Below are 22,473 nucleotides of genomic sequence, written 5' to 3'. Positions count from 1 at the left end.
CAAGGACTTCAGAAATATAAATCATTCAAAAATACCATAACGAAAAATTTAATATTTCCCCGCTTCAGAGTAAAACTGTTGAGATTCCGCACTCGGAACTTGAACTTCTGTTTATTTATTTGAAAAACTTCGCAACCAAGTGTGTTAGAGTCCAGGACAATTACTGCACTGCCTTCATTATACAAGCAGCGATTTTGTGAATCTGACTTCCACTTATTATAAAAGATATTCGATCCCAAAAGTCGTTTTCATTGGATTTCACTGGAATGAACCTGTTAGTTTTAGTAAATCAAGTATTTCTATTCGTAAATTTGAAAAAAACAATTTCTGTTCTAAAATCAGAGCCAACGAGCACCCAACGAAAATAATTAACGATGAAAAACATCAAAGTTTGGTAAAAAAAACTCAACCGAGCATTCTTTAACCGTTACAGTATAACGTAGGCGGCCATTTTTTGACGTCGGACCTAGTATTTGTTCACTATACTGGCTAACTAAAACAGTAGACCTTTTATGTGATTGCATGGAATTTCAGTATGTCCTTGGATAGAAAAATGTAAAACGAATGCTTTCAAAACTATGCTCTTTTTGAAGATAATGATGAAAGCAAATCAGAGTTGAAAATCACAACTTCGAGTTTATTTACCTTTTAACGATTACTTATTAATGTTATTCAATCAAAACAACCCACAAAACATACTAGAAAGAATTACACATTGTACTTGTTTCGTCAACGTCAGTTACATTACTTCGCAAGTTATCCACTGTTGATTCATAACAAAATAGAATCAAACCTTAGAAACTTTATTTAGTAAAAATGTGGTAAATATTTTGTTAATCTGGAGTTTTCCACAAAATTTTCATCGGCGCTCCAGCTAGGGATGGTTCGATCACTTTGATTCAATTTTGATTCATATGACAATACCGTCTCAGTCAAGCAAAATTTGACAAAGTTATTTATAGAACTAGTTATTATCTTGAATTTCACTGAACAAAGTTTTGCTGTATCTCTTGCAGTTACGGTGCTACAATACTAGTAGCTCATTAATAACTAATTGAACGTTCACTTAACTACTAATGAGCTACTAGCATTGTAGCACCGTAACTTCAAGAGATACAGCAAAACTTTATTCCGCAAAACTATTGAAAAAACTATGTTCTATAGTTTTATACACGGAATTTTACGAAATTCTGGGACCCGTCGGCGTCGGCTCATTTTGTATGTTAATTTTGGAAAATAAGCACATGACATTCAAAACACTCTTTTAATGAAAAATACGTCGCATGATTTCTTTTGCGTCACTATTCCTCCACTTCGCTTATACGGATGAATGGAAGAATCGCACGAGCGTACCGCCATCACATCGTACGGTAGCGCTTTCATCCAGCAGCAAATAGAAACGAAACCTGCTTAAGTATAAATGGGCTGGCAGGCACTTGGCTCATGAATAAATCATGTTAAGCATTCACTTTCATTTTTATAGTACTTCAATTCAAGTATTGCGATGCTAACAACTGCCAAAAATAATGTAGTTTTGCTGTTCGCTTTGTGTGAAGCTTTATTTTAAACTAACGTTTCTCATTATGGAAGGGAAAAAAATCACACATGATGGAAAAAATCTAGCAGGAAGTCCAAACACTTATCCAGAAGTTCCCCGCTAACCTTGATACGGTCGGTTGATGAAGATTTAATTTCATATTATGGGGTCAAGTTTCCTTATGAGTCACAAAGTCGTAAAGAAACTATGTCACTTTCTCCCATGACTAGATTAATCAAGCAAAACCGACACAAGTTCAGATAATTACTCGATGCATGCGAAATGCACACATTAACCTGCCATGATGACGACGAACTTCGCGGAGCATGCTCTTTAATCACCAATCAACCTAGAGTAATAGACGCAATAGGTGCTTGCTTTATGGTACAAAAAGCAGCGTGAAGTGCCAATTGATCGTATAAGCTCCGTCCGACCGATCTCCATTACCTACAGCAAGCAGCCTTTCGGGAGCATCATCATGGGAGGGAACAAAACAGCGGCAACAAAACACAAGAAAAAAATTAAGCACTTATAACTTTTATTACTGCATGAATTGAAACAATATTTGTATAACACGTTTTACGATCTGTAAACATCAGTAGCAATGTACCTATCTAGTATGGTAGGACCATAAATCGATAAAATCAAAATAATGAAGTATTTATCAGAATCCGAACCATTTTCCTTTCTACTAGGTAAAGTAATATCAATGATACAATAATGCCGTTCACAAGACGAGTTTTATGATAAGAAATTGCTCACATTAACAAATGAAACACTTAGCTTGTATTATGGTAGAAAACTTGATTCACGAATAAACTTTTAAGCATTTAAAATTTCTATTTAGAAAAACCGATGTTTTTGTACTGCTTCAAACAAAAACATGCATCTAATCGAAAATTCGAAATGAAAAATATAGATTTCAAAATAAATTAACGGTCATGTCCTCTTATATTATGTTTAACCTTAACTAGCTTCTTCTAGGTGGGAAATGATCCTTTCAAATATTGTTCTGCAAACTTTTTCTTATGCGATCAGAACAGTATTTCTCGTGAGAAGCAATTGAATTAACATCAATTGAGGATCAATTAATCCAATATTGAAATCAACTATGCGGTAAACTTTGTTCTTCCACCTTAAGAGGCATGAGTGTTTGTAAACAAGTTAGAGATTCCTTCGCAAATAATCACCCCCTGGCTACTACTTATGACCTCAACTTTTGATCGTCTGATTTAATAGAACCCGCTTAGTGAACGGTACGGTTGGTTACCTTGTGGTCAACAATCGGCCCAAAAGTGTTGACTTCCAAATATAAAGTGCTTATAATAGTGTGCGTTAATGATGGTGAAAAGTAGCTCAATGTTACTGGCATGCAATAATCGAGACTCATTAAACAGTTTATGATCACATTCCAACGTTACGGAATAACATGAGTAACCACTTTTACTATACAAATAGTTTTCATTTCTGCAAATATAACTGAAAAACAGTTGACTTTAGACAGCTATTTTCCAGCCTATATGCCAAAAATTTGGTAAAATAGGAGCTGACCAGTTTCTTATAAGTTACAAAATAACTTTGGCACACCATTTAGAGCTATACACCAATTTAACAATAAAATGTCAGAAGTTCAAGCCCATCATCATTAAATTTACGTAACTTCTTTTTTTATTCAAAGTATAATTAACGACTTTACTGGTTTGTCAATGCGAAAAAATCCCCCTCCGCACACACTCACTGTTCATGGCAGCCTCAGCTATTTCGCGTAAACCTCACGTAGATGACTCAGCATCGCATATTCACTTTGATGTTTGATGCTGTGCTGTGTTGTACGATGGCGCAGCTGTAGTATCTCTCAAAAGCAACAAATCAAATCCGCTCGAGGCCGCTCGTCACTATTTTTCATACATGGATGGCTGGTAGCCGCAGTGGCGTCGTTACCATGGCAAACGGCAGCTTGTGTAGTACTACTGAGTATGTGAGCTTGTGATTTTCGTTTCCGCTACATATGCACAGAACATTAGGTAGTTTGCATCGTTATTTTGGTCAAGTAGCGCGGGAATCGACCTCTACAACAAGTGGACACCCGTCGAGAGACAACCGGAGGCTAACGCTAGTGGGGTCATTCCCATGATGATCGGCGCATACTAGCAAGGCGGCATGCATATATTTCATATGGCATTTCCTTTTTAAATTCCGTGTTTAAGATTTTATACCAACAAAGTATACTAATAAAATAACTAATAATAATTACATGATGCAGATAAAAACCGCAAACTGGGTAGATTAACAAACAAACAACAATAATGCAAATGGTGAAAGTGAATGCAATAAAACATAATTATGCTAACTTGCACATTAAACTCAATTCCAATTATTAGATAAAGCACCATTCGTTCTGGCAGACTCATATCAAAACTAAGATAAAAATGAAAAATATGTGCAAAGCAAAATAAAACGGTCACAAGCTGGGGAGCAGCATGAGTTTGTTGGTAGGAATAGCAACAAAAAAAACAGCGGCGGTTATTTTTAGAATCCCCACTATTGTGTGCCAATTCGGTGTGCACAGTATTCGAACCGCACTGTGCCGGGGGTCGGGGGCATTCATTGGATCATCATTTCATCGTTTCGCGCGCCCGTATTATGACGCTACACGATTGAAGAGAAGTTTACTTTAATAGCGAGCTCGAGTGTATTGGTCGGATGTGCTCACTTGAGTCTATCGGACACAGACACGGTGCGCCGGTATCACGAGTAAGCTTACCGAAAAAATTTCATACAACAGCAATGAATATGAGTAGGTTTTATTTAAAGACGATACGTTATTTTATTTTTGTTGAACCAAATACATGATAAACAAACCTCTTTGACATATTAGTCATTTTTCTTGTGTCATACACTTTTGGTTGTGCGAAAATATTTACTGTATAGCAACTAATCGTCATTTGCGCGAAATGTTGATTTCCTTCTTTCATTTGAAGAAAACAGCGGCTGATACGCATCGAGAGCTACAAAATTGACCATCGTCCGCGTAAAGGAAAACCGAAAATCTTCGAAGATACTGAATTGGAGAAATTTCTCGATAAGAATCCGTGTCAAAGTGTCCCGTGTCCGTGTCAATCGCCAAGCGATTCCATGCGTTACAAATGATTCCAAAATAAGATACTCGGCATCCTTATGATTTGAAGTCGAGGAAGGTTGAGCGTCGCTTTTCCACGTTTGAATAATTCTCGCGAAACTTTTCAAAAGGACCTAAGTAACAATGAGTGATTCTCTTCGTGTCTCTTCTCTTTCGCTTATCACGGTGATGCAAAGTAACTTTAATACATCACATTTGCATGAATCGGTTGCTGGCGTTACAAGCTAGCTATTCGTTAAGAAAACTTTGGTTAAAATGCATTTATTTCGCCGCAATAATCAGAAGAGAGGGACCCCAAAGAGAGTCTCTCAATGTTACTTAGGTCCTTTTGAAAAGTTTGGCGAGAATTATTCGACGGCAAAAAACCAGTGGTTTCATCATCGCATCGGGACGGGTGATGAAAATTGAATTCGTTACAGTGGCCCTATAAAAAAGAAACTCCTAAGGGCTGCCCGGTCATACTTATACGTCGTTGTCGGGTCATAAATTTTTAAACTACGTTCAACCAATCAAATTGAAACAAAAGTTTCAATATATGAAGACCTTACACAGTAGTAACCCCGTTTAAACGGAAATAGGTACCCACAGCCAAAATATTCAAAATAACTTTTTAATATTTTTCCAATGGGTTTAGCGGGAATTTTTTTTCCTTGATTATTTCTGTCTCTTGTTTTGCATCTTTCAAAAAATATTTTTAAAAAATCAGGCCCAATAATAATCTACTGTAAAACTACAGTAGGGTAACCAACCTATTTTGGACCCCATCAGCAGCTGTACATAATTTGGACACTTGCATTTGGTTTTGCTGTAAGTGTCCAAATTATGTACAGCTGCTGAGGGGGTCCAAAATACGTTGGTTACCCTACACATTGCGAAAACGCCTCTTTTCCCTTTTCTAGAAATATAGGTCTTCACAGCAGCAAGGCAACAAGCAGGAGACGGGAAAAGCCAAGAAGTAGTTCAAGCTTAAATAGTAACTCTTGCTCTAGGAATTTTGGCCAATCGGATAAAATAGTTAACAAAGTCTGCATGTGCATTTTGTTAACTGTATGTTGGTTTGCATTTACAATAAAGCCGAATACAACTGACATAACCAAGTTCTATCCGTTTGCGTTCTTATCACTTCCGTTTGCCGCACTAATAAACTCAAACGATTTAACCAAATGCTTGTGACTATATATTTATTACTCTAAAATTTCTACTAAATTTGGTGAAATCTGGAATGTTGATAACAGTTTAATTTATCTCTGAAAAATTCCTAGATCATTGACATGAAAAAGACCACAAGAATACTATTTTAAAGACCGTATCGTTAATTATGGGACCACAAAAATGTAATTATTTATTGTTATTTCTTTTATTTCGGACAATTTTTTTGCGTGGTTAATTATGGGACCACAAAAATGTAATTATTTATTGTTATTTCTTTTATTTCGGACAATTTTTTTTGCGTGGTTATGCAAGAATCCAATGAAATTATTAGTCAGCTAACTTTTAGTAGATTTGATCAAAGTACGCACTTGTTTTTTAATGTTCTTTATTAGGTTTGGGCAACTGTTCCATGCAAAAGCATATGCAGGTATACCTCGATAGTACGTACACCTTGCTTCGTTTAGCGTACGTATTACCGAAATGTACGTACTATCGAATCACGATTAGACGTTGAAGCATTGTTGTTAATATTGCATGAGATTTGCAAATGCGCATACACTATTGAATAAATATATATTTTAGTGGTACTGAGCTAACATAGCAATTAATTTTTAATTTTTTTAAACCAATGATTTTACCTTTTGTGAAGCTTGAAAAGAAACAAATAAAGTATTGCTGGAAAATGTACGTACTATCGAGGCAAAATGTACGTATTATCGAGGATACGTACTATCGAAGCAAAATGTACGTATTATGGAGGGTACGTACTATCGAGGGTACGTACTAACGAGGGTACGGGCTATCGTGGTATACCTGTGCTTGCATTTCTCCAGTCCTTTTTGACTTTCCCGGAATTGTCAGTTTCATTATCCTTCTTCCGTAGTTTTCCATTTCATGAGAACCCAAACTTGTTCAATAAGTCTGATTTCGGGACAATTTGGGGGATTTATTGCCTTGTTTAAAACTCGATGTCGTTTCAGAATACCAGAATACGGTTTTCAAATTGTTCATGATAGATGATGTGGGTAATTATCTGAAGGCGCTATGTATAGATTTTAGAAAAACTAGGTTTTAGGCCTGGACCGAGTCATACTCAACGGTGACAACCGGAAAAAATAAGGTTTGAACGAGGTTTGTCTACAAGTTTAAATGTTTCATTAGGTGTGCCCCAAAGTTACACTTCTTGGTCCATTATCCTTTATTGTACTTGTCAACAATATGGAACAGCCTTCAAGTTGACCTCGGGGTACGACACTAGTCTAACAATTCTGTCGTCGCATGTCAACTTAGAAGCAGTAATTTAAGTTTTAGTACGTTCCATTAGTGATTTTCATGACCAATTTCATAAAACCGCTAATTAAACTGTGACCTCCACTAAAGCTTTCTGATGACTTCTGATTCTTAGTCAGCTTCAAGCCGTGGTTTCCTCTGCTGTGCGAAGAAGTCGTCTCCATTCCACTCGAACCATGGCCGCAATTCGCCAGCCACGTAGTCTGCGTAGGGTCCGCAGGTCGCCTGCCACTTCATCGATCCATCTTGCTCGCTGCGCGCCCCGCCATCTCGTTCCACTCGGATCGGATGAAAACTTTTTTAACCGGCTGTCGTCCGACATCCTCACGACGTGTCCAGCCCATCGCAGGCGACCGATTTTTGCGGTGTGAGCGATGGGTGGTTCCCTAAGCAGCTGCTGCAATTCATGGTTCGTTCGCCTCCTCCACGTTCCGTCTTCCATCTGCACTCCGCCGTAGATGGTGCACAACACCTTCCGTTCGAAAACACTAAGGGCGCGTTGGTCCTCCACGGTCCATGCCTCAAGGCCGTAAAGGACTACCGGTCTAATCAGCGTCTTGTAGATTGTTAACTTCGTGCGGCGGCAAATTTTGTTCAATCGCAGCGTCCTACGAAGTCCAAAGTTAAGTAGGCATGATTTCCTGCCATAATGCGTATTTGTATTTCTCTGCTGGTGTTGTTGTCTGCGGTAACCAGTGAGCCCAGATATACGAACTCTTCTACCACCTCGATTTCATCACCGACTAAATGAATCCGGGGAGGTAGCTCAGCATTCACTTCTCTAGAATCTCTTCCTTTCATGTATTTTGTTTTCGATACATTAATGACAAGTCCAATCAGTTTGGCTTCAGCTTTCAGTCCGATGTACGTTTCCGCCATCCTCTCAAAGGTACGTGTTATGATGTCAATGTCGTTAGCGAAACCAAGAAGCTGGACGGACTTCGTGAATATCGTGCCACTCGTGTCTATCCCCGCTCTTCTTATCACACCCTCCAAAGCTATGTTGAACAGCAAACATTGCCGTAACCCTCTTCGTCGCCTTGACCAATCGCGTTAGTTTATCGGGAAATCCGTAGTAGTGCATAATCTGCCATAGCTGATCTCAATCGATCGTGTCATACGCCGATTTGAAGTCGATGAATAAATGATGCGTGGGCACGTTGTATTCGCGACATTTCTGCAACACTTGCCGAAGCGCGAAAATCTGATCCGTGGTGGCACGGGTACCCATGAATCCCGCTTGATATTGCCCCACGAACTCCTTTGCAAATGGTGATAATCGACGACATAAAAGTTGGGAGAGTACCTTGTAGGCGGCGTTTAACAGTGTGATTGCGCGGTAATTACAACAATCCAAGTTGTCGCCCTTTTTGTAGATCGGACACACGATGCCTTCCGTCCATTCCTCCGGTAGTAGCTCCTCCTCCTAAATCTTGACAATGACCCAGTGCAGCGCTCTAGTTCTAGTTCGTACCCGTTGAGAAATAATATCATTGATGAAGCCCAGCACTGCAAGCTCACGGCGTGTTTGTAGGTATATTCATAAGCATGCAGCATGCTCTATATGGTGGTAAAGGAAATGCTGTCCAATTCAATTTACTTAGTCCGTACAAGAGGAATTGTTTTTGGACATTTTCTATGCGTGATTGTGTATGGATTCCATACGACGTTACTATATTCCAGACTTGGTCGCACGCATGTTATGATGGTGTGAGAGTCTTTGAAATTATAGCTGAAGCGTTTTAGAAAGCCCTGCATGCTATTTGCTTTGTTGATAATTGTACTGTACAGTAAATGTTAATTTCGAGTCTAAAATTACACCTAGTTCCCTCACAATTTTACATTTTTCTACACGCTGCGCTGGTTACCTAAAAATATATCTGTTGAGCATGTAGGCAACGCAACTGACTCCGATTGAATTACATTTTTTGAACTTTAATTCGAGCAAGCATTTATTGCACCATGTGTAGAATACATTGATTTCATTCTGAAATGTTCCGAAGTTTTCCGCATTCCGCTATTTCCATGAACAGCTTCATGTCGTCTGCGTATACAAGAACACGTGTTGAATTAAGAAGAAAGGATATGTCATTTACGTACAGGGTGAAAAGAAGAGGGTCCAGGTGAGAACCTTGTGAAATTTCAGAGGTAATTTGTATTGGTTTGAAGAAGGTATTTTGAAAGCGAACTATTTTATTGCCGTTTTGTGACATATGACTATATCCACTTGAAAAGTGTTTCTTCTATTCCATATTTTTCCAATTTAAAGATTGGTAAAAGTATGTCAATTTTGTCAAACGCTTTACTGAAGTCAGTGTAAGGAACTTCTCCTTATTTGCCATTGTCCATTGCATTCAGAGTGAATGTTATAAATTTCAAAAGATTTGAGGTAGTTAGTTGAGCGGCCTCCTTAAAAGCCATGCCGCTGAGTTGTATTTTGGTGTTTTGCTTGCTCGAAAATTTTATTACTGATTCTCGAGTAACTTTTCAAAAGGACGTAAGTAACAATGAGAGATTCTCTTTGTGCCTCTTCTCTTTCACCTCCCACGGCAATGCAAATGCACTTTAAAGCACCAGCTTTGCATGAATCGGTTGCTAGCGTCGCTATCTAGTTAAGCGAGAGGAATTTTTTTTGTTAGAATGCATTTATGTCGCCGTAATAATCAGAAGAGAGGGACGCCAAAGAGAGTCTCTCAATGCTACTTAGGTCATTTTGAAAAGTTACGCGAGAATTGATTCAAATAGTTTCGTAATACGTGAGATAATGGCAATTCCACGATAACTACGTATGCCAGCCTACGTACCAGATTTGAAAAGTGGTACCGAGTAAGAAGATTTCCTGACTGGAAAAATTCCTGTTTTTAGCTTTTTGTTTTATCGACTGGAAAATAAAAGTCATTGATAGTTAGGCCGTAAAAAACTTCACGTTCAAATAATCATCCATGTTTTTATTCATCATCCTTACGATCGCAATCCCACCGCGCACCCACTGTAGAGTAAGCCGCGAGATAAAAGTCGTTTCGGTGGCGCAGAAGAGCGTGAAATGCAAACATATAGGTATTGACGTGTTCGGTTCGCTTGACCACGACGACGGGTGCGCATTGTGAGTGAACACTCGCGCGCTCAACGAGCGATAGTGTATTTGTGACGGTCGGTGTGGTTAACAGTTTCCGAATGCTACGAAGAGCCGTTTGTTTACTTTTTGATGATGAAATATTTAGCACTCTTTATTTCCTTTCTGGAAACGGTGTGTTGGGTGATCAGAACTCGCTTAACATTCCATCGAAATGACAGAAGAAACTGATTTGTTTTGGTACGATTTCCTCGCTTCCGCCAAAGCCGTTCCGTCCATTAGGTGATGTTGGTTTGAAATCTGGGCCACACAGTCTACGAGAAAATGCATCTAATGTTGTGACTAGTATTGAGAATGCTATCATAAACAAATCAGACATGTCAGACATATTATTTGAAATAGAAACCTTATTGTTAGATATCGCTTTTAAAAGCGAGTCAACTTCTAATCTACTTTAAGAACCGATCGACAAAAATTTCGTTAGCACAAACATTCATTAAGAACCATCTGCGAGGTGTTATGCTATCAAAAGGATTACGTCATACGGGCAGTTGCAAAAACTCGAACCAACTGTCAGATGGAATTCCAACCACTAATTTTAACGCGCACATTCATTCTGTAAAGCCAGTTGTCGACAAAGCAGACATAATTTTCGATAAATTTACATAACGTGTTTTCTAATCGATCCGAGAAGAGGCCGTGTTGAAGGATTTACTTGCAATAACGCGCGAGGTTGAGGATGATCGTGATAAACACATACACGAGCTTTGTGTAAAAAAACGTGCTATTGATGAATAGGAAATATTTTGCTGCACTTCTTCCGCTACCTCGAGTTCCTCCATGCAGATGGGTGTAGGTACCTGTGTATTGAGCCATCGAGAAATTGCGCCAGCCACTGGCCGTCAGGTTTGCTCCTATACGGCGAGAGTGTGAGCTAGCGAAAGGAAACGGAATTATACCGTGAAGTCGGCTCGCTGCCGCTTAGCCATGCCGTAATCTTGAGAAAGTGCCCCGAAGCACGTAATCTCGTTTGAAGGAACTGTGTAAAGAGTGAACTCTTGGATTGTCAAGGCTGTACTAAGGGAATTTAGCTAGCTAAATAACATTGGTTTGAAAATGTCGGTTTATCAGATACAGACAGAACGGCTTTGTCAATTTCTTCGCATTATGGCTGGTTACAAATTTTTTGACTTATAACAACTTAGGTGAATGACAAGCGTATAAAAAGTGTGTAGAAACAAAAGCAAATATCTGATCTAGAGGTAGGGATTCTTGGAAATCGCTTGGATTTCGTAAACCTAATCAATACACGTTTTCCTGCGCATGAAGAAGCAGCATTTCTGTACACTAATTAGCAACTGATTACCATAAACGTCGAGTCGAATTTTATTTGACCTAAAATTTAATTTTGAATTTGATTAAATTTGGTTTCTTTCTTAATTTTGAGACGGAATTATAACCCTTTCTTCACTGATAACACACGAATGGTAAAACTACGGATTTTTCTTCAGGAAATGTTGGCAACGCTGCCCGAAAAACGACCACCACACGGGTAGTGACACGGAAAAGTGATACTACAGCATAGCAACACTTGGTCTCACGCTATCAAACCCGTTGAAAGCTACTTTAACAAAAACTTAAATGGAAAGTTCTGCCAAAGCCCCCATATTCCACTGACCGGCAGTTCCGCTGATATGTAGAAATCAAAAAGTGAATTGACTCTTGGATAGCTTTTAAAAACGAACGCTTTTACCGTTACGATATTCGAGTTCTGCCAGAAATGTGGGAAAATGCGTATTTATCGATGAGTATAATTTTGAATGATTCATTTGTAATCATTTTTTCAATATAAAGTTGCGTAAACTTAGTTGCGTACGTAACACTTTTCACTGCTGAATACCTTTACCAGCGATACCAGTGTTTAGGGAGGGCTGCTTTGTTGGGTTACGCTCACTCACTCAGTTCCTTTGACTGTACTGACTTTTACAGAATAATTGCGAAACCAGTAACCTCTAAGACTGCCGATTTAAGTACTACCTTATTTTTTGCTATTTACGCTGCAAAAAGGTTGTAACTTTTATAATTGCAAACGAGTGTTCAACTAACAAAGGTTACACACATTATTAGCAACATAGCAGAGAAAAAGCAGTATTCAATGCGAAAATATTGCAGACTAGGTACATTCAGCTATATAAAGGTCTTATACGAGACTGTAATGAACTTATGACAATTGTTATGATGAGTTTCTGTATACTGATCTCCACGAGCTAAGTCAGTTCGGTCTTTCACAGAACTTCAATAATATTACTACTAACAAATACTTATTTATCTACTAAAAAAATACATTTTTGTTCCTATGGCATCCATGTTATATTATGTATAACCTAAACTGGCCCTATTTGCACAACAGACATGATTTTTTTCGCATTTGAAGATCGGTTAAAATATTTCACCTTGACTATTTTGTATTGTATGTATTTCTACATTCACTCCAATGTTTTTAGAGCCAGATTGACAATCATGCAAGAGACATAACCGAAAAAATATATTGCTAATGGCAAAGCAAAATATTCCGTTTGATTTCGAGTGATGACAGACTCATTTTCCGATTTTTTTTTCAAGCAAAATAAAAATGTTGTACCTTTTATTGAATCGTACATAAACCGATTCGAAGAACAACAGTATCATGTTTTACGATAGTCCTATTCGATTGCTTTTTAAAACCTAAATTCACACTCGAAATCAATTTGCTAACTAGACCACTTTAACGTATGAGAGCCGTAAAACTTTATTATGCTAGACATTAATGTGCACCGCTACGTAGCTTGTCCACGATGGGCAAGCTATGCATTAGGGCGACAGCGATTGCATGAGCAAAACATAGAAGCTTTAGAAAAAAAACCATCATTATTTACTACGCAAACATTGCGAAAAAAAGATTGTATAATGAAAATTGCTCAGACCTTGGCTCTTTCAGTAAACAAAATTGACCAAACCTATGTTTTATGGTCTTATGTTATCTAAGTTTTTCTTGTTCCTAGCTGAAATCCAGTTCTCTAGAACTCCGGAGTTTCGTTTTTTTTTTGCAAGGACGAAATGCCCGTTTTACGGCCACCCTATTGTGCATCTATTTTCCCAACAGCTATAGACCAGCATGTGACGCACTCGATTTGTGGTGAACTTTGCATACCCTCGAACTGGGTCAGCCAATGTGTCTCTCTTTCTCATACCATTTCATTGCCAGTGCTTTCCCAAGCGCCGGAACCCGTCACACCGCTGCTGGTTCATCGGATCCCACTTGTGCTGGGCTCATTCTGCACTCCATTGCCAGACCGGGCCAGAGTGTGTAATTCTATACGGTTTGTCAGATCCTAGTTCATCTTTTCTAGTTAGATAGACTCCAATCGTTCTCTTCTTGCGCATCAGACCGGGAGGCAATTTGCGTGAGAAATTAATGAGACGATAGAGAAAAAAAACTGTACAATCCATGGTCGGTATATTCGCAATAAACAGACGGTCGTTTCTATTAGTAGGAAATTTCATTGGACAGAGGCAATAGTAGTGTCAGCCGCTAGACGAGACAACTTGTCTCCACCGACGTTACGCTTGTCCTGTCCGGTCGACAATTGTTTGCTGGAGCAGCGTCAAGCAGAGTACAAAGAAAGTAAAGCGTTATTTGGTTGGAATTGAAATTACTTTAATTTCGCAATTGGAATTAAAATATTCTAATTTCAATTGCGTTTACAACCATAAATTTTGTGATTTTCCTAATCCTACACCTACTACCTAGCTCGAATGGAGTTGACCTTATAAGTGTTGCAATATTGAAGCGAAGTGCGAATTTTAAAGTATCTAAATCCAGTCCAGCAAACGTCATCTGCTGAGAAGGTGAACTTTCATGTCTGACCCACTCCATACCACGTGGGAGGCAGAAATGTGGAACATCTCAAATCGACTATCGTCGTCGATGTATTAGTGTATTTCTGAGTCGTTGTTTATAAAAAAGATTTCTTTTTATAAATAAAACCACTCAGGATCCTAGCCCTTATACGAAAGACGATTATAAAAAAAGATTGGAATTTTGACGTCACCTTTCAGATGAAAGCTGATGGACAGTTACTGCACTGCTCGCTTTTCAACTGGCGTCATCCGGTCCGGGGGAGTTTGCAAAACTGCGAGCGAAAACGAAATCGACTGTCTGTTATGTTTATTCTCGCCTTTTCGCGATAATCGATAAACCTGTTCCGCTTCGTGAAAGACACCACAGCAAACAAAATGGCAAGAAGAAACATCACATCGGAATATATACAACTTATAACAGTATAATATGTATGATTGGACTCTAGAGAAATGCCACATCTACGCGCTAACCTATACGTACTATTCCATAGGCTGAAACTACTTATAATGCTCTGACAGCACGCGAACTCAACCGTTGTTTCGATATTATAAGTTTTACCAATTTTACGGATCGGAATCGATCACAATCTGATTCAAATGGAAGCCTATACCAATTAAAATATATGACAGTTTTCGAAATCATATGTAAATTAGACAAAAATATGTGGATTCATACAAGAAGTCATAACCTTGAATACGTTGGTTTTACACTGTAAAACAAAGAAATTGAATGCTATTGTCTGAGAAAGAAATTAGTGTAGGCTTAATTTCACCAAAATCGTAGAACCATTTTTTTTCTTAATGCCAAAGCTTTTGCCGATTGTGATGCTACAACAACTGCATGTGATTGCACTTTCCGATTGGCAAGCAATAGCAAAAATTTTGCGTCAAAACCTTGAGTATTAAAAACCCTTTTTTGACCACTTTGACCAGTAGCGTCTCGATCAACTATATCTCATGCTGCTTTGAAATCAATAAATATGTGATGTGTGAGCACGTTTACTCCCGACATTTCTACAAGATCTGTCGTCGAATGATAAAAATTTGGTTCATAGTGACGCGAACTTCCATGAAGCCCCGCCTGATAATTCCCTACAAAACCTGTTATCGTGTTATCGGTGACAGTCAACGTAACAGCGTAATAGGTTCTGGAAGCGTAGCTTGTAAGCACCGTTTACCAGCGTTATGCCGCGATAGTTGCAACAATCGATTGGTAAAAAGGACAAACAACTCCTTCCATTCATTCCTCCGGTAGTTTTTTTCCCAAATCTATTTCCATGATGCACCTAATGCAGAGCCATTGCCAGCGTTTCTTGACTATGTTTATAATATACCAGTAGACCACCAGATGTGTAGGGACGAGGGAGGGAATCTAATCACGAACGAGCACGAGGTGGTCGACAGATGGAAGCAGTTCTTCGATGAACACCTCAATGGAGAAGTCGCAGAAGGAGGCGGTACGGAAATTAACCTTGGAGCGCCCATGGAAGATAGTAGTGTCCTAGCACCTGATCTCCAAGAAGTCAAACTAGAAATCAAGCTGCTGAAGACCAATAAAGCCGCTGGGAAGGACCGCCTACCGGCAGAGCCTTGTAAACATGGCGGAGAAACGCTAGCAAAGGCTCTACACTGGGTTATTTCGAGGATTTGGAAGGAGGAAAAGCTACCGGAGGAATGGATGGAAGGAGTGGTTTGTCCCATCTACAAAAATGGTGATCGGCTAGACTGCTGCAACTATCGCGGTATCACGCTGCTAAACGCTGCCTACAAGGTACTCTCCCAGATCCTGTTACGCCGGCTGTCACCGATAGTACAAGGTTTCGTAGGGAATTATCAGGCGGGTTTCATGGGGGCTCGCGCAACTACGGACCAAATTTTTACTATACGACAGATCTTGCAGAAATGTCGAGAGTACAACGTTCCCACGCATCACATCTTTATTGATTTCAAAGCAGCATACGATTCAGTCGATCGAGACAAGCTATGGCAGATAATGCACGAACACGGTTTCCGGACAAACTGACGAGACTGGTCAGAGCTACATTGGATCGAGTGACGTGTTTCGTACGCATCTTTGGCACACTCTCGAGTCCCATCGACGCAGACGCAGCGAGGGTCGAGACAAGGTGACTGTTTATCCTGCATACTGTTCAACATCGCTCTTGAGGAGATGATCCGACGAGCGGGCATCGAAACGAGAGGCACGATTTTTACCAAGGGTAGCCAACTTCTAGGCTTTGCAGATGACTTCGATATCATAGCCAGGAGCTTTGCGACGGCGGAGGCAATCGACGCCAGTCTGAAAGCGAAGTCTAGGAGAATTGGCCTAAAAATAAATGCGTCGAAGACCAAATACATGAAAGGAAGAGGCACGAAGAAAACAAACGCGCATCTCCCACGGACGGTAACCGTAGACGGCGACGAAATAGAAATGGTAGAGAAGTTCGTGTATTTGGGATCGCTGGTGACAGGGGACAACAACACTAGTAAGGAGATTCAGCGGCGCATCCAAGCAGGAAATCGGGCCTACTTTGCCCTTCGTAAAACGCTACGATCAGAAAGCATACGCCGCCACACGAAGCTAACAATGTACAAAACCCTTATTAGACCGGTAGTTCTTTATGGACTTGAAGCCGTGACGCTGCTCACGGAGGACATACGCGCCCTTGCCGTGTTCGAGCGGAAAGTGCTGCAGACAATATTTGGCGGAGTACAAACTGAAAGCGGAGAGTGGGGGTGGCGTATGAATCGCGAGCTACAGGCACTGCTTGGGGAGACTCCCATCGTACATCTAGCGAAAGTTAGTAGGCTACGGACACGTCGTAAGGGTGCCGGACGACAATGCGACGAAAATAGTCCTCTTCCACAACCCCACCGGCACCAGGCACAGGGGTGCCCAACGTGCACAATGGCTCGACCAGATCGAACGCGATTTGCGACTTCTGAGACGACTAGGAAATTGGCGACGAGTGGCCCAAGACCGAGTTGAATGAAGACGAGAGCTTGAAACAGCACGAGCTACCCCGGCTCTATGCTGAAGAAGAAGAAGAAGAAGACCAGTAGAGTTGGTAGGCGATCCTTACCGGCGGCTTTGCAGGTATTCAGCAACCCGATTTCTTGCAGGTGTTCTGTGCTACATGCTTCCTTATGCCAGACCTGCAACCATCAAGGCATCAAAAACTGATTCACTGTAAACAGCCCGCATGTGCCTGTGTCGTCTGCGTTTAGGAATTTGAGAAATCATTGAGGTGATAACTCCGAAAAAAAACTTCGAACAATGCTTCCTAAAGAATCTATTGTAAATCAACAAAAAATTTCAGAGAATCTTTAAATAAATTCAACTTACTCTTATTAGGCGTAAAAAATGAAACTCGTCAAAACATAAAACTATACTTTTTGCAACAATATTGTTGATAGTAATGCCTAACTCTACAATTGCCCTATACACCACTTTTTCGAATCCTTTCTGGTTTCTCACGTAGGAATTTTATAAGCCGTATGTGAGGAGTTATGGAGAGGATTCGCACAAATTTCCTTGTTTATGGTACTAGGCTTGATGTATGAAAATCCGGCAGTTGGAATCTCCAGACTGATTACAGCTCAGTAAAGTAATCGTCTTTACTGAAAACTAGGAATTCATGGGATAGTAAAAGCAAGAACTCCAATATGTTAGTAACGATATACCTAATGCAGCAATTAATACTTATTATGAAAATATAACATTTTCTACAAAATATCTGGTGTTTGGGTAAATATGAACATCTGAGCAAGGCACACAAGCAGTTGGTAGCTCTTGAGGACCTAAACCCAATTTCATAAACTGATTCTACACGATTGTCGCCAGACCAATCCTAGCTTATGGTTCAATCAAACCCAAAACAGCTCCAAATATTGTATCAATTGAAAATGTCTGTTCCATCACTACAATCGATACTTCTGTCGTTGAAGCTAATTTCAATATGAAACCTCCACTGCATTTGTGAATGATTTTTTTCAGATTAGGCCATTGCAAATAATTTCAAAAGTTTTTGTCACCCCCCTTGGAAATCAGCTTGAAAAATCGGGGGACAAAAAAATAATTTGTAGGATACGAGTTAATTTTTATTCATAAAATCAATTGTCTGTGAGTTCTTCAGCCTGAAAAACTCGAAAAATGAGTGTACGAGTTTATTTAATGCTTCTAGCACGAAACAGAAATGGAAATTCAAACAACGGAATTTCCGAAAATCGGCTGAAAAATTTTTCTTTCGTTTTTCTCTTTTTTCGTAGTTTTTTGCATGGTAAATAATAACGTATATATTAAAAGCAAGAATAGATTTGGTTTTCACGTTTAAACTTTAAGTAAAAATGCCTAAAATCAATATTTTTTTTTACTCGATTAAAAAAATCTCATTGTTTTTTTTCGCCCCCCCCCCTTCAGTGGTCCAACACCGGAAGGACAAAAACTTTATGAAATATTTGTAATGGCCTTATCAATTTATATAAAGATGAAAATAACACATATATTTCAATTTCACTCGAAGCTCAGCAAATTGCTTACTCTATACATCGATGAACGGTTAGAATTTCGATAAAACAAATGAATCATTCAGCTGATTCACAAAACTGTTACTTCCACCCAATAAACAATTTTATTATACAGGGTGTTTGGTAGCTTAGTGCAAATATTTCAGGGGGTGATAAAAGATCATATTTGACGAAAAAAAATCCTTCTTCGCATATGGCCAAATCTCAATCGTTACAGAGTTATTGAACATTTTCAGCTTTTGGTCCTGTTTACCTTAAATTAGCTCTGGTACAAAACTATGCTAAAAAAGCAAAGTCTGGGTGCTAATTCCGTTATCGAAATTCGACCCTCTGTTTTCATACGACAGACTTCGCAGCCGGCTGTTAGAATACAGGACAATGCGGGGTCAGTGCTACGATCCTATTGACTCTAACAGCCTCTCCCAGCCGAGATTCGAACATACGACGACTGGCCTTTTAGACCAGCGTCTTACTTCAAGGCCAACTGGGAGTTAGTTCAAAAACTATGCTAGCTGGCTCAATAAGGTTACTTTCATTCGAAAGTTGGGAAAATTTTGTACCGAAAATTGCGTTTAAACCTCTCATTTTTTGAGATTTAGTACCTTTTTGGAAGCAAAAAGCTTTGAAATAAGTGTTTCTCAAACCATTTTTATCAAATTTCTCCTAAAAATGTGTGATAAAACTGATTGCTGTTATTCACCAATTTAAAGCTCTAATACCGTTCTACAATTCGTTCTTTGACGTAAAACGTCTATCTCTTTTTGTTTCGTTGCAATTTTATTTTGAACGTATGGTTTTAGGTGTTGAATTGGTATCTGAAAACTGCAAGAATTCATACATCACGCATAGCACAATAGATTACCGCGTGCGATGAACACATTCTGACACGTATGAAAAACAACAACAATGTTTTTTTATAAATTGAGGCTTCGCTGCCACTTTTGCATAATCCTGCAAAATTCAATCCGCTTAGGTTTATTCGCTGGTAGCAGCTGTTGAACCTGCAGTGTGGAAAGGATACTTTTTACCCGGTACGAGTACGGTTCCACACCTTTATGGTGACAAGGGACTGTGCCGCAATTTGCCTCAAACTTGTCTTGAAATCATTTTCCACGATTCGCAAAATTTTATGGTCAATTGCTGACGCCACTTGCTGATGAGGCTGAGGCTTCCCTCAAAGCCTCGTTGAAAACAACGTCCCTTCTCGGAAGCGACGGTCCGTTGTCATAGACGTTTCTGAATAAAAATGATTGTACAACAAAACGAACACTTCTGGATTTCTGTTCACTTACTTGCATTAGGTAGCCGACGATCAGAAAATCTACAACCATACTCCTGCTGTCGTCCTGCTGGATGTCGTTGTTACGCAATTAGCGAAGCCATAACAATGGTGAATGTTCGCGAGCCCTTTCGGAGAATACATATTAATAATGTGTCAGTCGCACGCGTTGATCTAGCGTGTTATGCGTGATTGTCGAGTTCGAGCAGTTTTCAGATACTAATTCAACACCCAAAACCCTACGTTTAAAATGAAATTGCAACGAAATTGAAAGAGATAGACGTTTTACGTCAAAGAACGAATTGGAGAACGGTACTAGAGCTTTAAATTGGTGAATAACAGTGGTGAATAATTTTTAGGAGAAATTCGATAAAAGTGCCTTGAGAAACACTTATTTCAAAGCTTTTTGTTTGTAAAACGTTACTAAATCTCATAATGTGGGAGGTTTAAACGCAGTTTTCAATACAAAATTTTCTCAACTTTCGAATGAAACTAACAAAATTGAGTTAGCTAGCATAGTTTTTCTACCAGAGCTAATTTAAGGTAAACAGAACCGAAAGCTGAAATTGATCACTAACTCTGTAACGATTGAGATTTGGCCATATACGTAAAAGGATTTTTTTCGTCAAATATGATCCTCTATCACCCCCTGAAATATTCTCACTGGTAGCTTAGTAACACCCTGTATAATAGCTTATCAAGCAGTTGTTTCCCTGATTTTGGCTATTTGATGGTTTAATGTTCAGTTGGAATGTTTGATCGTTATAGCCTTAGTTTTAAAGTCCCTTGATGATCATGAGTATCTAGAGTCATGTTCGAAATAGTTAGACGTATAAGTTGAAGGCCCAATACATGTCGTTAGAATATTAAACAAATAGAATTCATAGGGAAAGTTTCGTCTTTTTGAATTTATGTATCTACTGGAATCACTAAAGAAAAATTAACTAAGGTTAAGCCTAGTGAACTGTGTGACTTTTCGAGCGAATTACAAGTGCAATTCGCCTACAAAATGTACGTCAATGGCACGGCCGTACAATTCATGTATGGCAATTGCCGCTGATAAAGAAAGAAACGTTCATTGAATATTGCGCATATGTAGTGCTGTGCTTATGCAAACCGTGAATGTAATTTCTCTCAATGCTCTAACGAATTACACATCGATGAATCAAAGCCAATGAAAATTACGTCAATTTGATGAATGTAATGGAAGCAAGTTCAATCACTTTAATAAACGGTCCAATATCAGAGACGGGTGATAATAATAATTGGGAACAGCTAACAACAAATGTACTCAACACACGACACGTCGAGCGAAGAAGGGGAATGTAATGGAAGACAAACAAAATAGAAAAGAAATAAAAATAAATACATACAAGTGAAGCAGATTCACGTACAACCTGCGAGATGTTCTCCCTCAGCTGGGCAGCCATTCCCGGTTTGTTGAGCCCCCGAGTAAACTTTCTTTCTGTCATGATGCTGGTTTTCTGCCCCACCTGCTTGGGGTCTCTTCCTTCACTATTTGTTTTTCTTGCACCGCTTGTTTTAATTATCACCACTCTTCACTGGTTGATTGATCGCTTTCATAGCTGCATGTGAAAGCTGGCCGAAGCAAGCCTCCACTCACTGACAACGACTGATTGCATCTTCTGCCATTCACACCACTTTTCTTCTCTTCAAACCACTGGGACAATCGTAGGCCGCACCATCCATATTTCTTCCTAGGGTACAATTGAAAAGCCTTAACAACTTTTTTGTCGGTTTTGTCGGATGCTGTCAGAACGACACTATCCTTTTTCCGTTTCCTTAATTCAACTGATAAACACAAAACTTCACTCTTCCAAGCGGATGTTATTCATCTTTTCGCTTCAGACACCACCCACTATCAACAAAGCAGGAGCGCACCACCAATACATAAAAATGGGTGCCAAACAGCTTCCTTCGACGGAAAGGACTTTCAGACAATAGTATGAGTGAACGATGCATACACGTAGGCGCAGAACACAGTATTTACTTCACATTCAGAATGGGAGTGAACTTCACAGTTAAAGAACCCGCAGTAACATCGAAGAGGATGCACTTTCTCGACCGCACACACACTCAAACTTTAATCGGAACGAAGATCTTTACTTTTCTCGCCTGTGAGCTGGAAAAATTTCAAACTGTTTGCAACTGGACACTATCGTCGACGACGCAAATGCAATGCACCAACTATTCCCTTGGTATGCTAGCCAATTGAGCCAGGACTGTCTAGACAAGAAGCAGACTCTTCTATGGCTGGAGGCAGCGAAACGCCAATTTTTCACGCGAGCTACACGACATCGACGTCTAACACAAACCAACCGTCTGACTAAACTGCGACAAGCACCATTATTATGTTGTGTACCACGATCGCACACTCTGAAGAGCGTCTCGCTACATCGGGAGACGGTCTCGCCTCGCTCCCATACAGATGCAGAAAAGTCAGTCAACCACTTGCCAATGTGCGTATGCCACTTCCCTGTGTTGGTAATCCGTACAGTTTGAACGCCCGCTAGCCGCCGGAGCGGTGTTTTGTTTTGCTCGTTTATGTTTTGATC

The 22,473-nt window shown here is 39.6% G+C and overlaps 1 protein-coding gene across 1 annotated transcript in view; it reads right to left on the bottom strand.

The window, feature by feature from the left end:
• The window catches only part of LOC128744605 (dedicator of cytokinesis protein 9), a 172,403-nt gene extending 150,218 nt beyond the window's left edge, over positions 1-22,185 (bottom strand). Inside the window, exon 1 of the mRNA XM_053841738.1 lies at positions 21,271-22,185. Within this exon, the coding sequence (XP_053697713.1) occupies positions 21,271-21,369 (99 nt within the window). The 5' untranslated portion in view covers positions 21,370-22,185. The remainder of the gene's footprint in view (positions 1-21,270) is intronic.
• Between the last annotated feature and the right edge of the window lie 288 nt (positions 22,186-22,473).

The sequence above is a fragment of the Sabethes cyaneus genome, chromosome 3 (assembly GCF_943734655.1).
Source record: "Sabethes cyaneus chromosome 3, idSabCyanKW18_F2, whole genome shotgun sequence".
In the NCBI taxonomy this organism is placed as follows: Eukaryota; Metazoa; Arthropoda; class Insecta; order Diptera; family Culicidae; genus Sabethes; species Sabethes cyaneus.
Note: the sequence above shows the minus strand (reverse complement) of the source record. Positions and strands in the feature narration are given on the sequence as shown.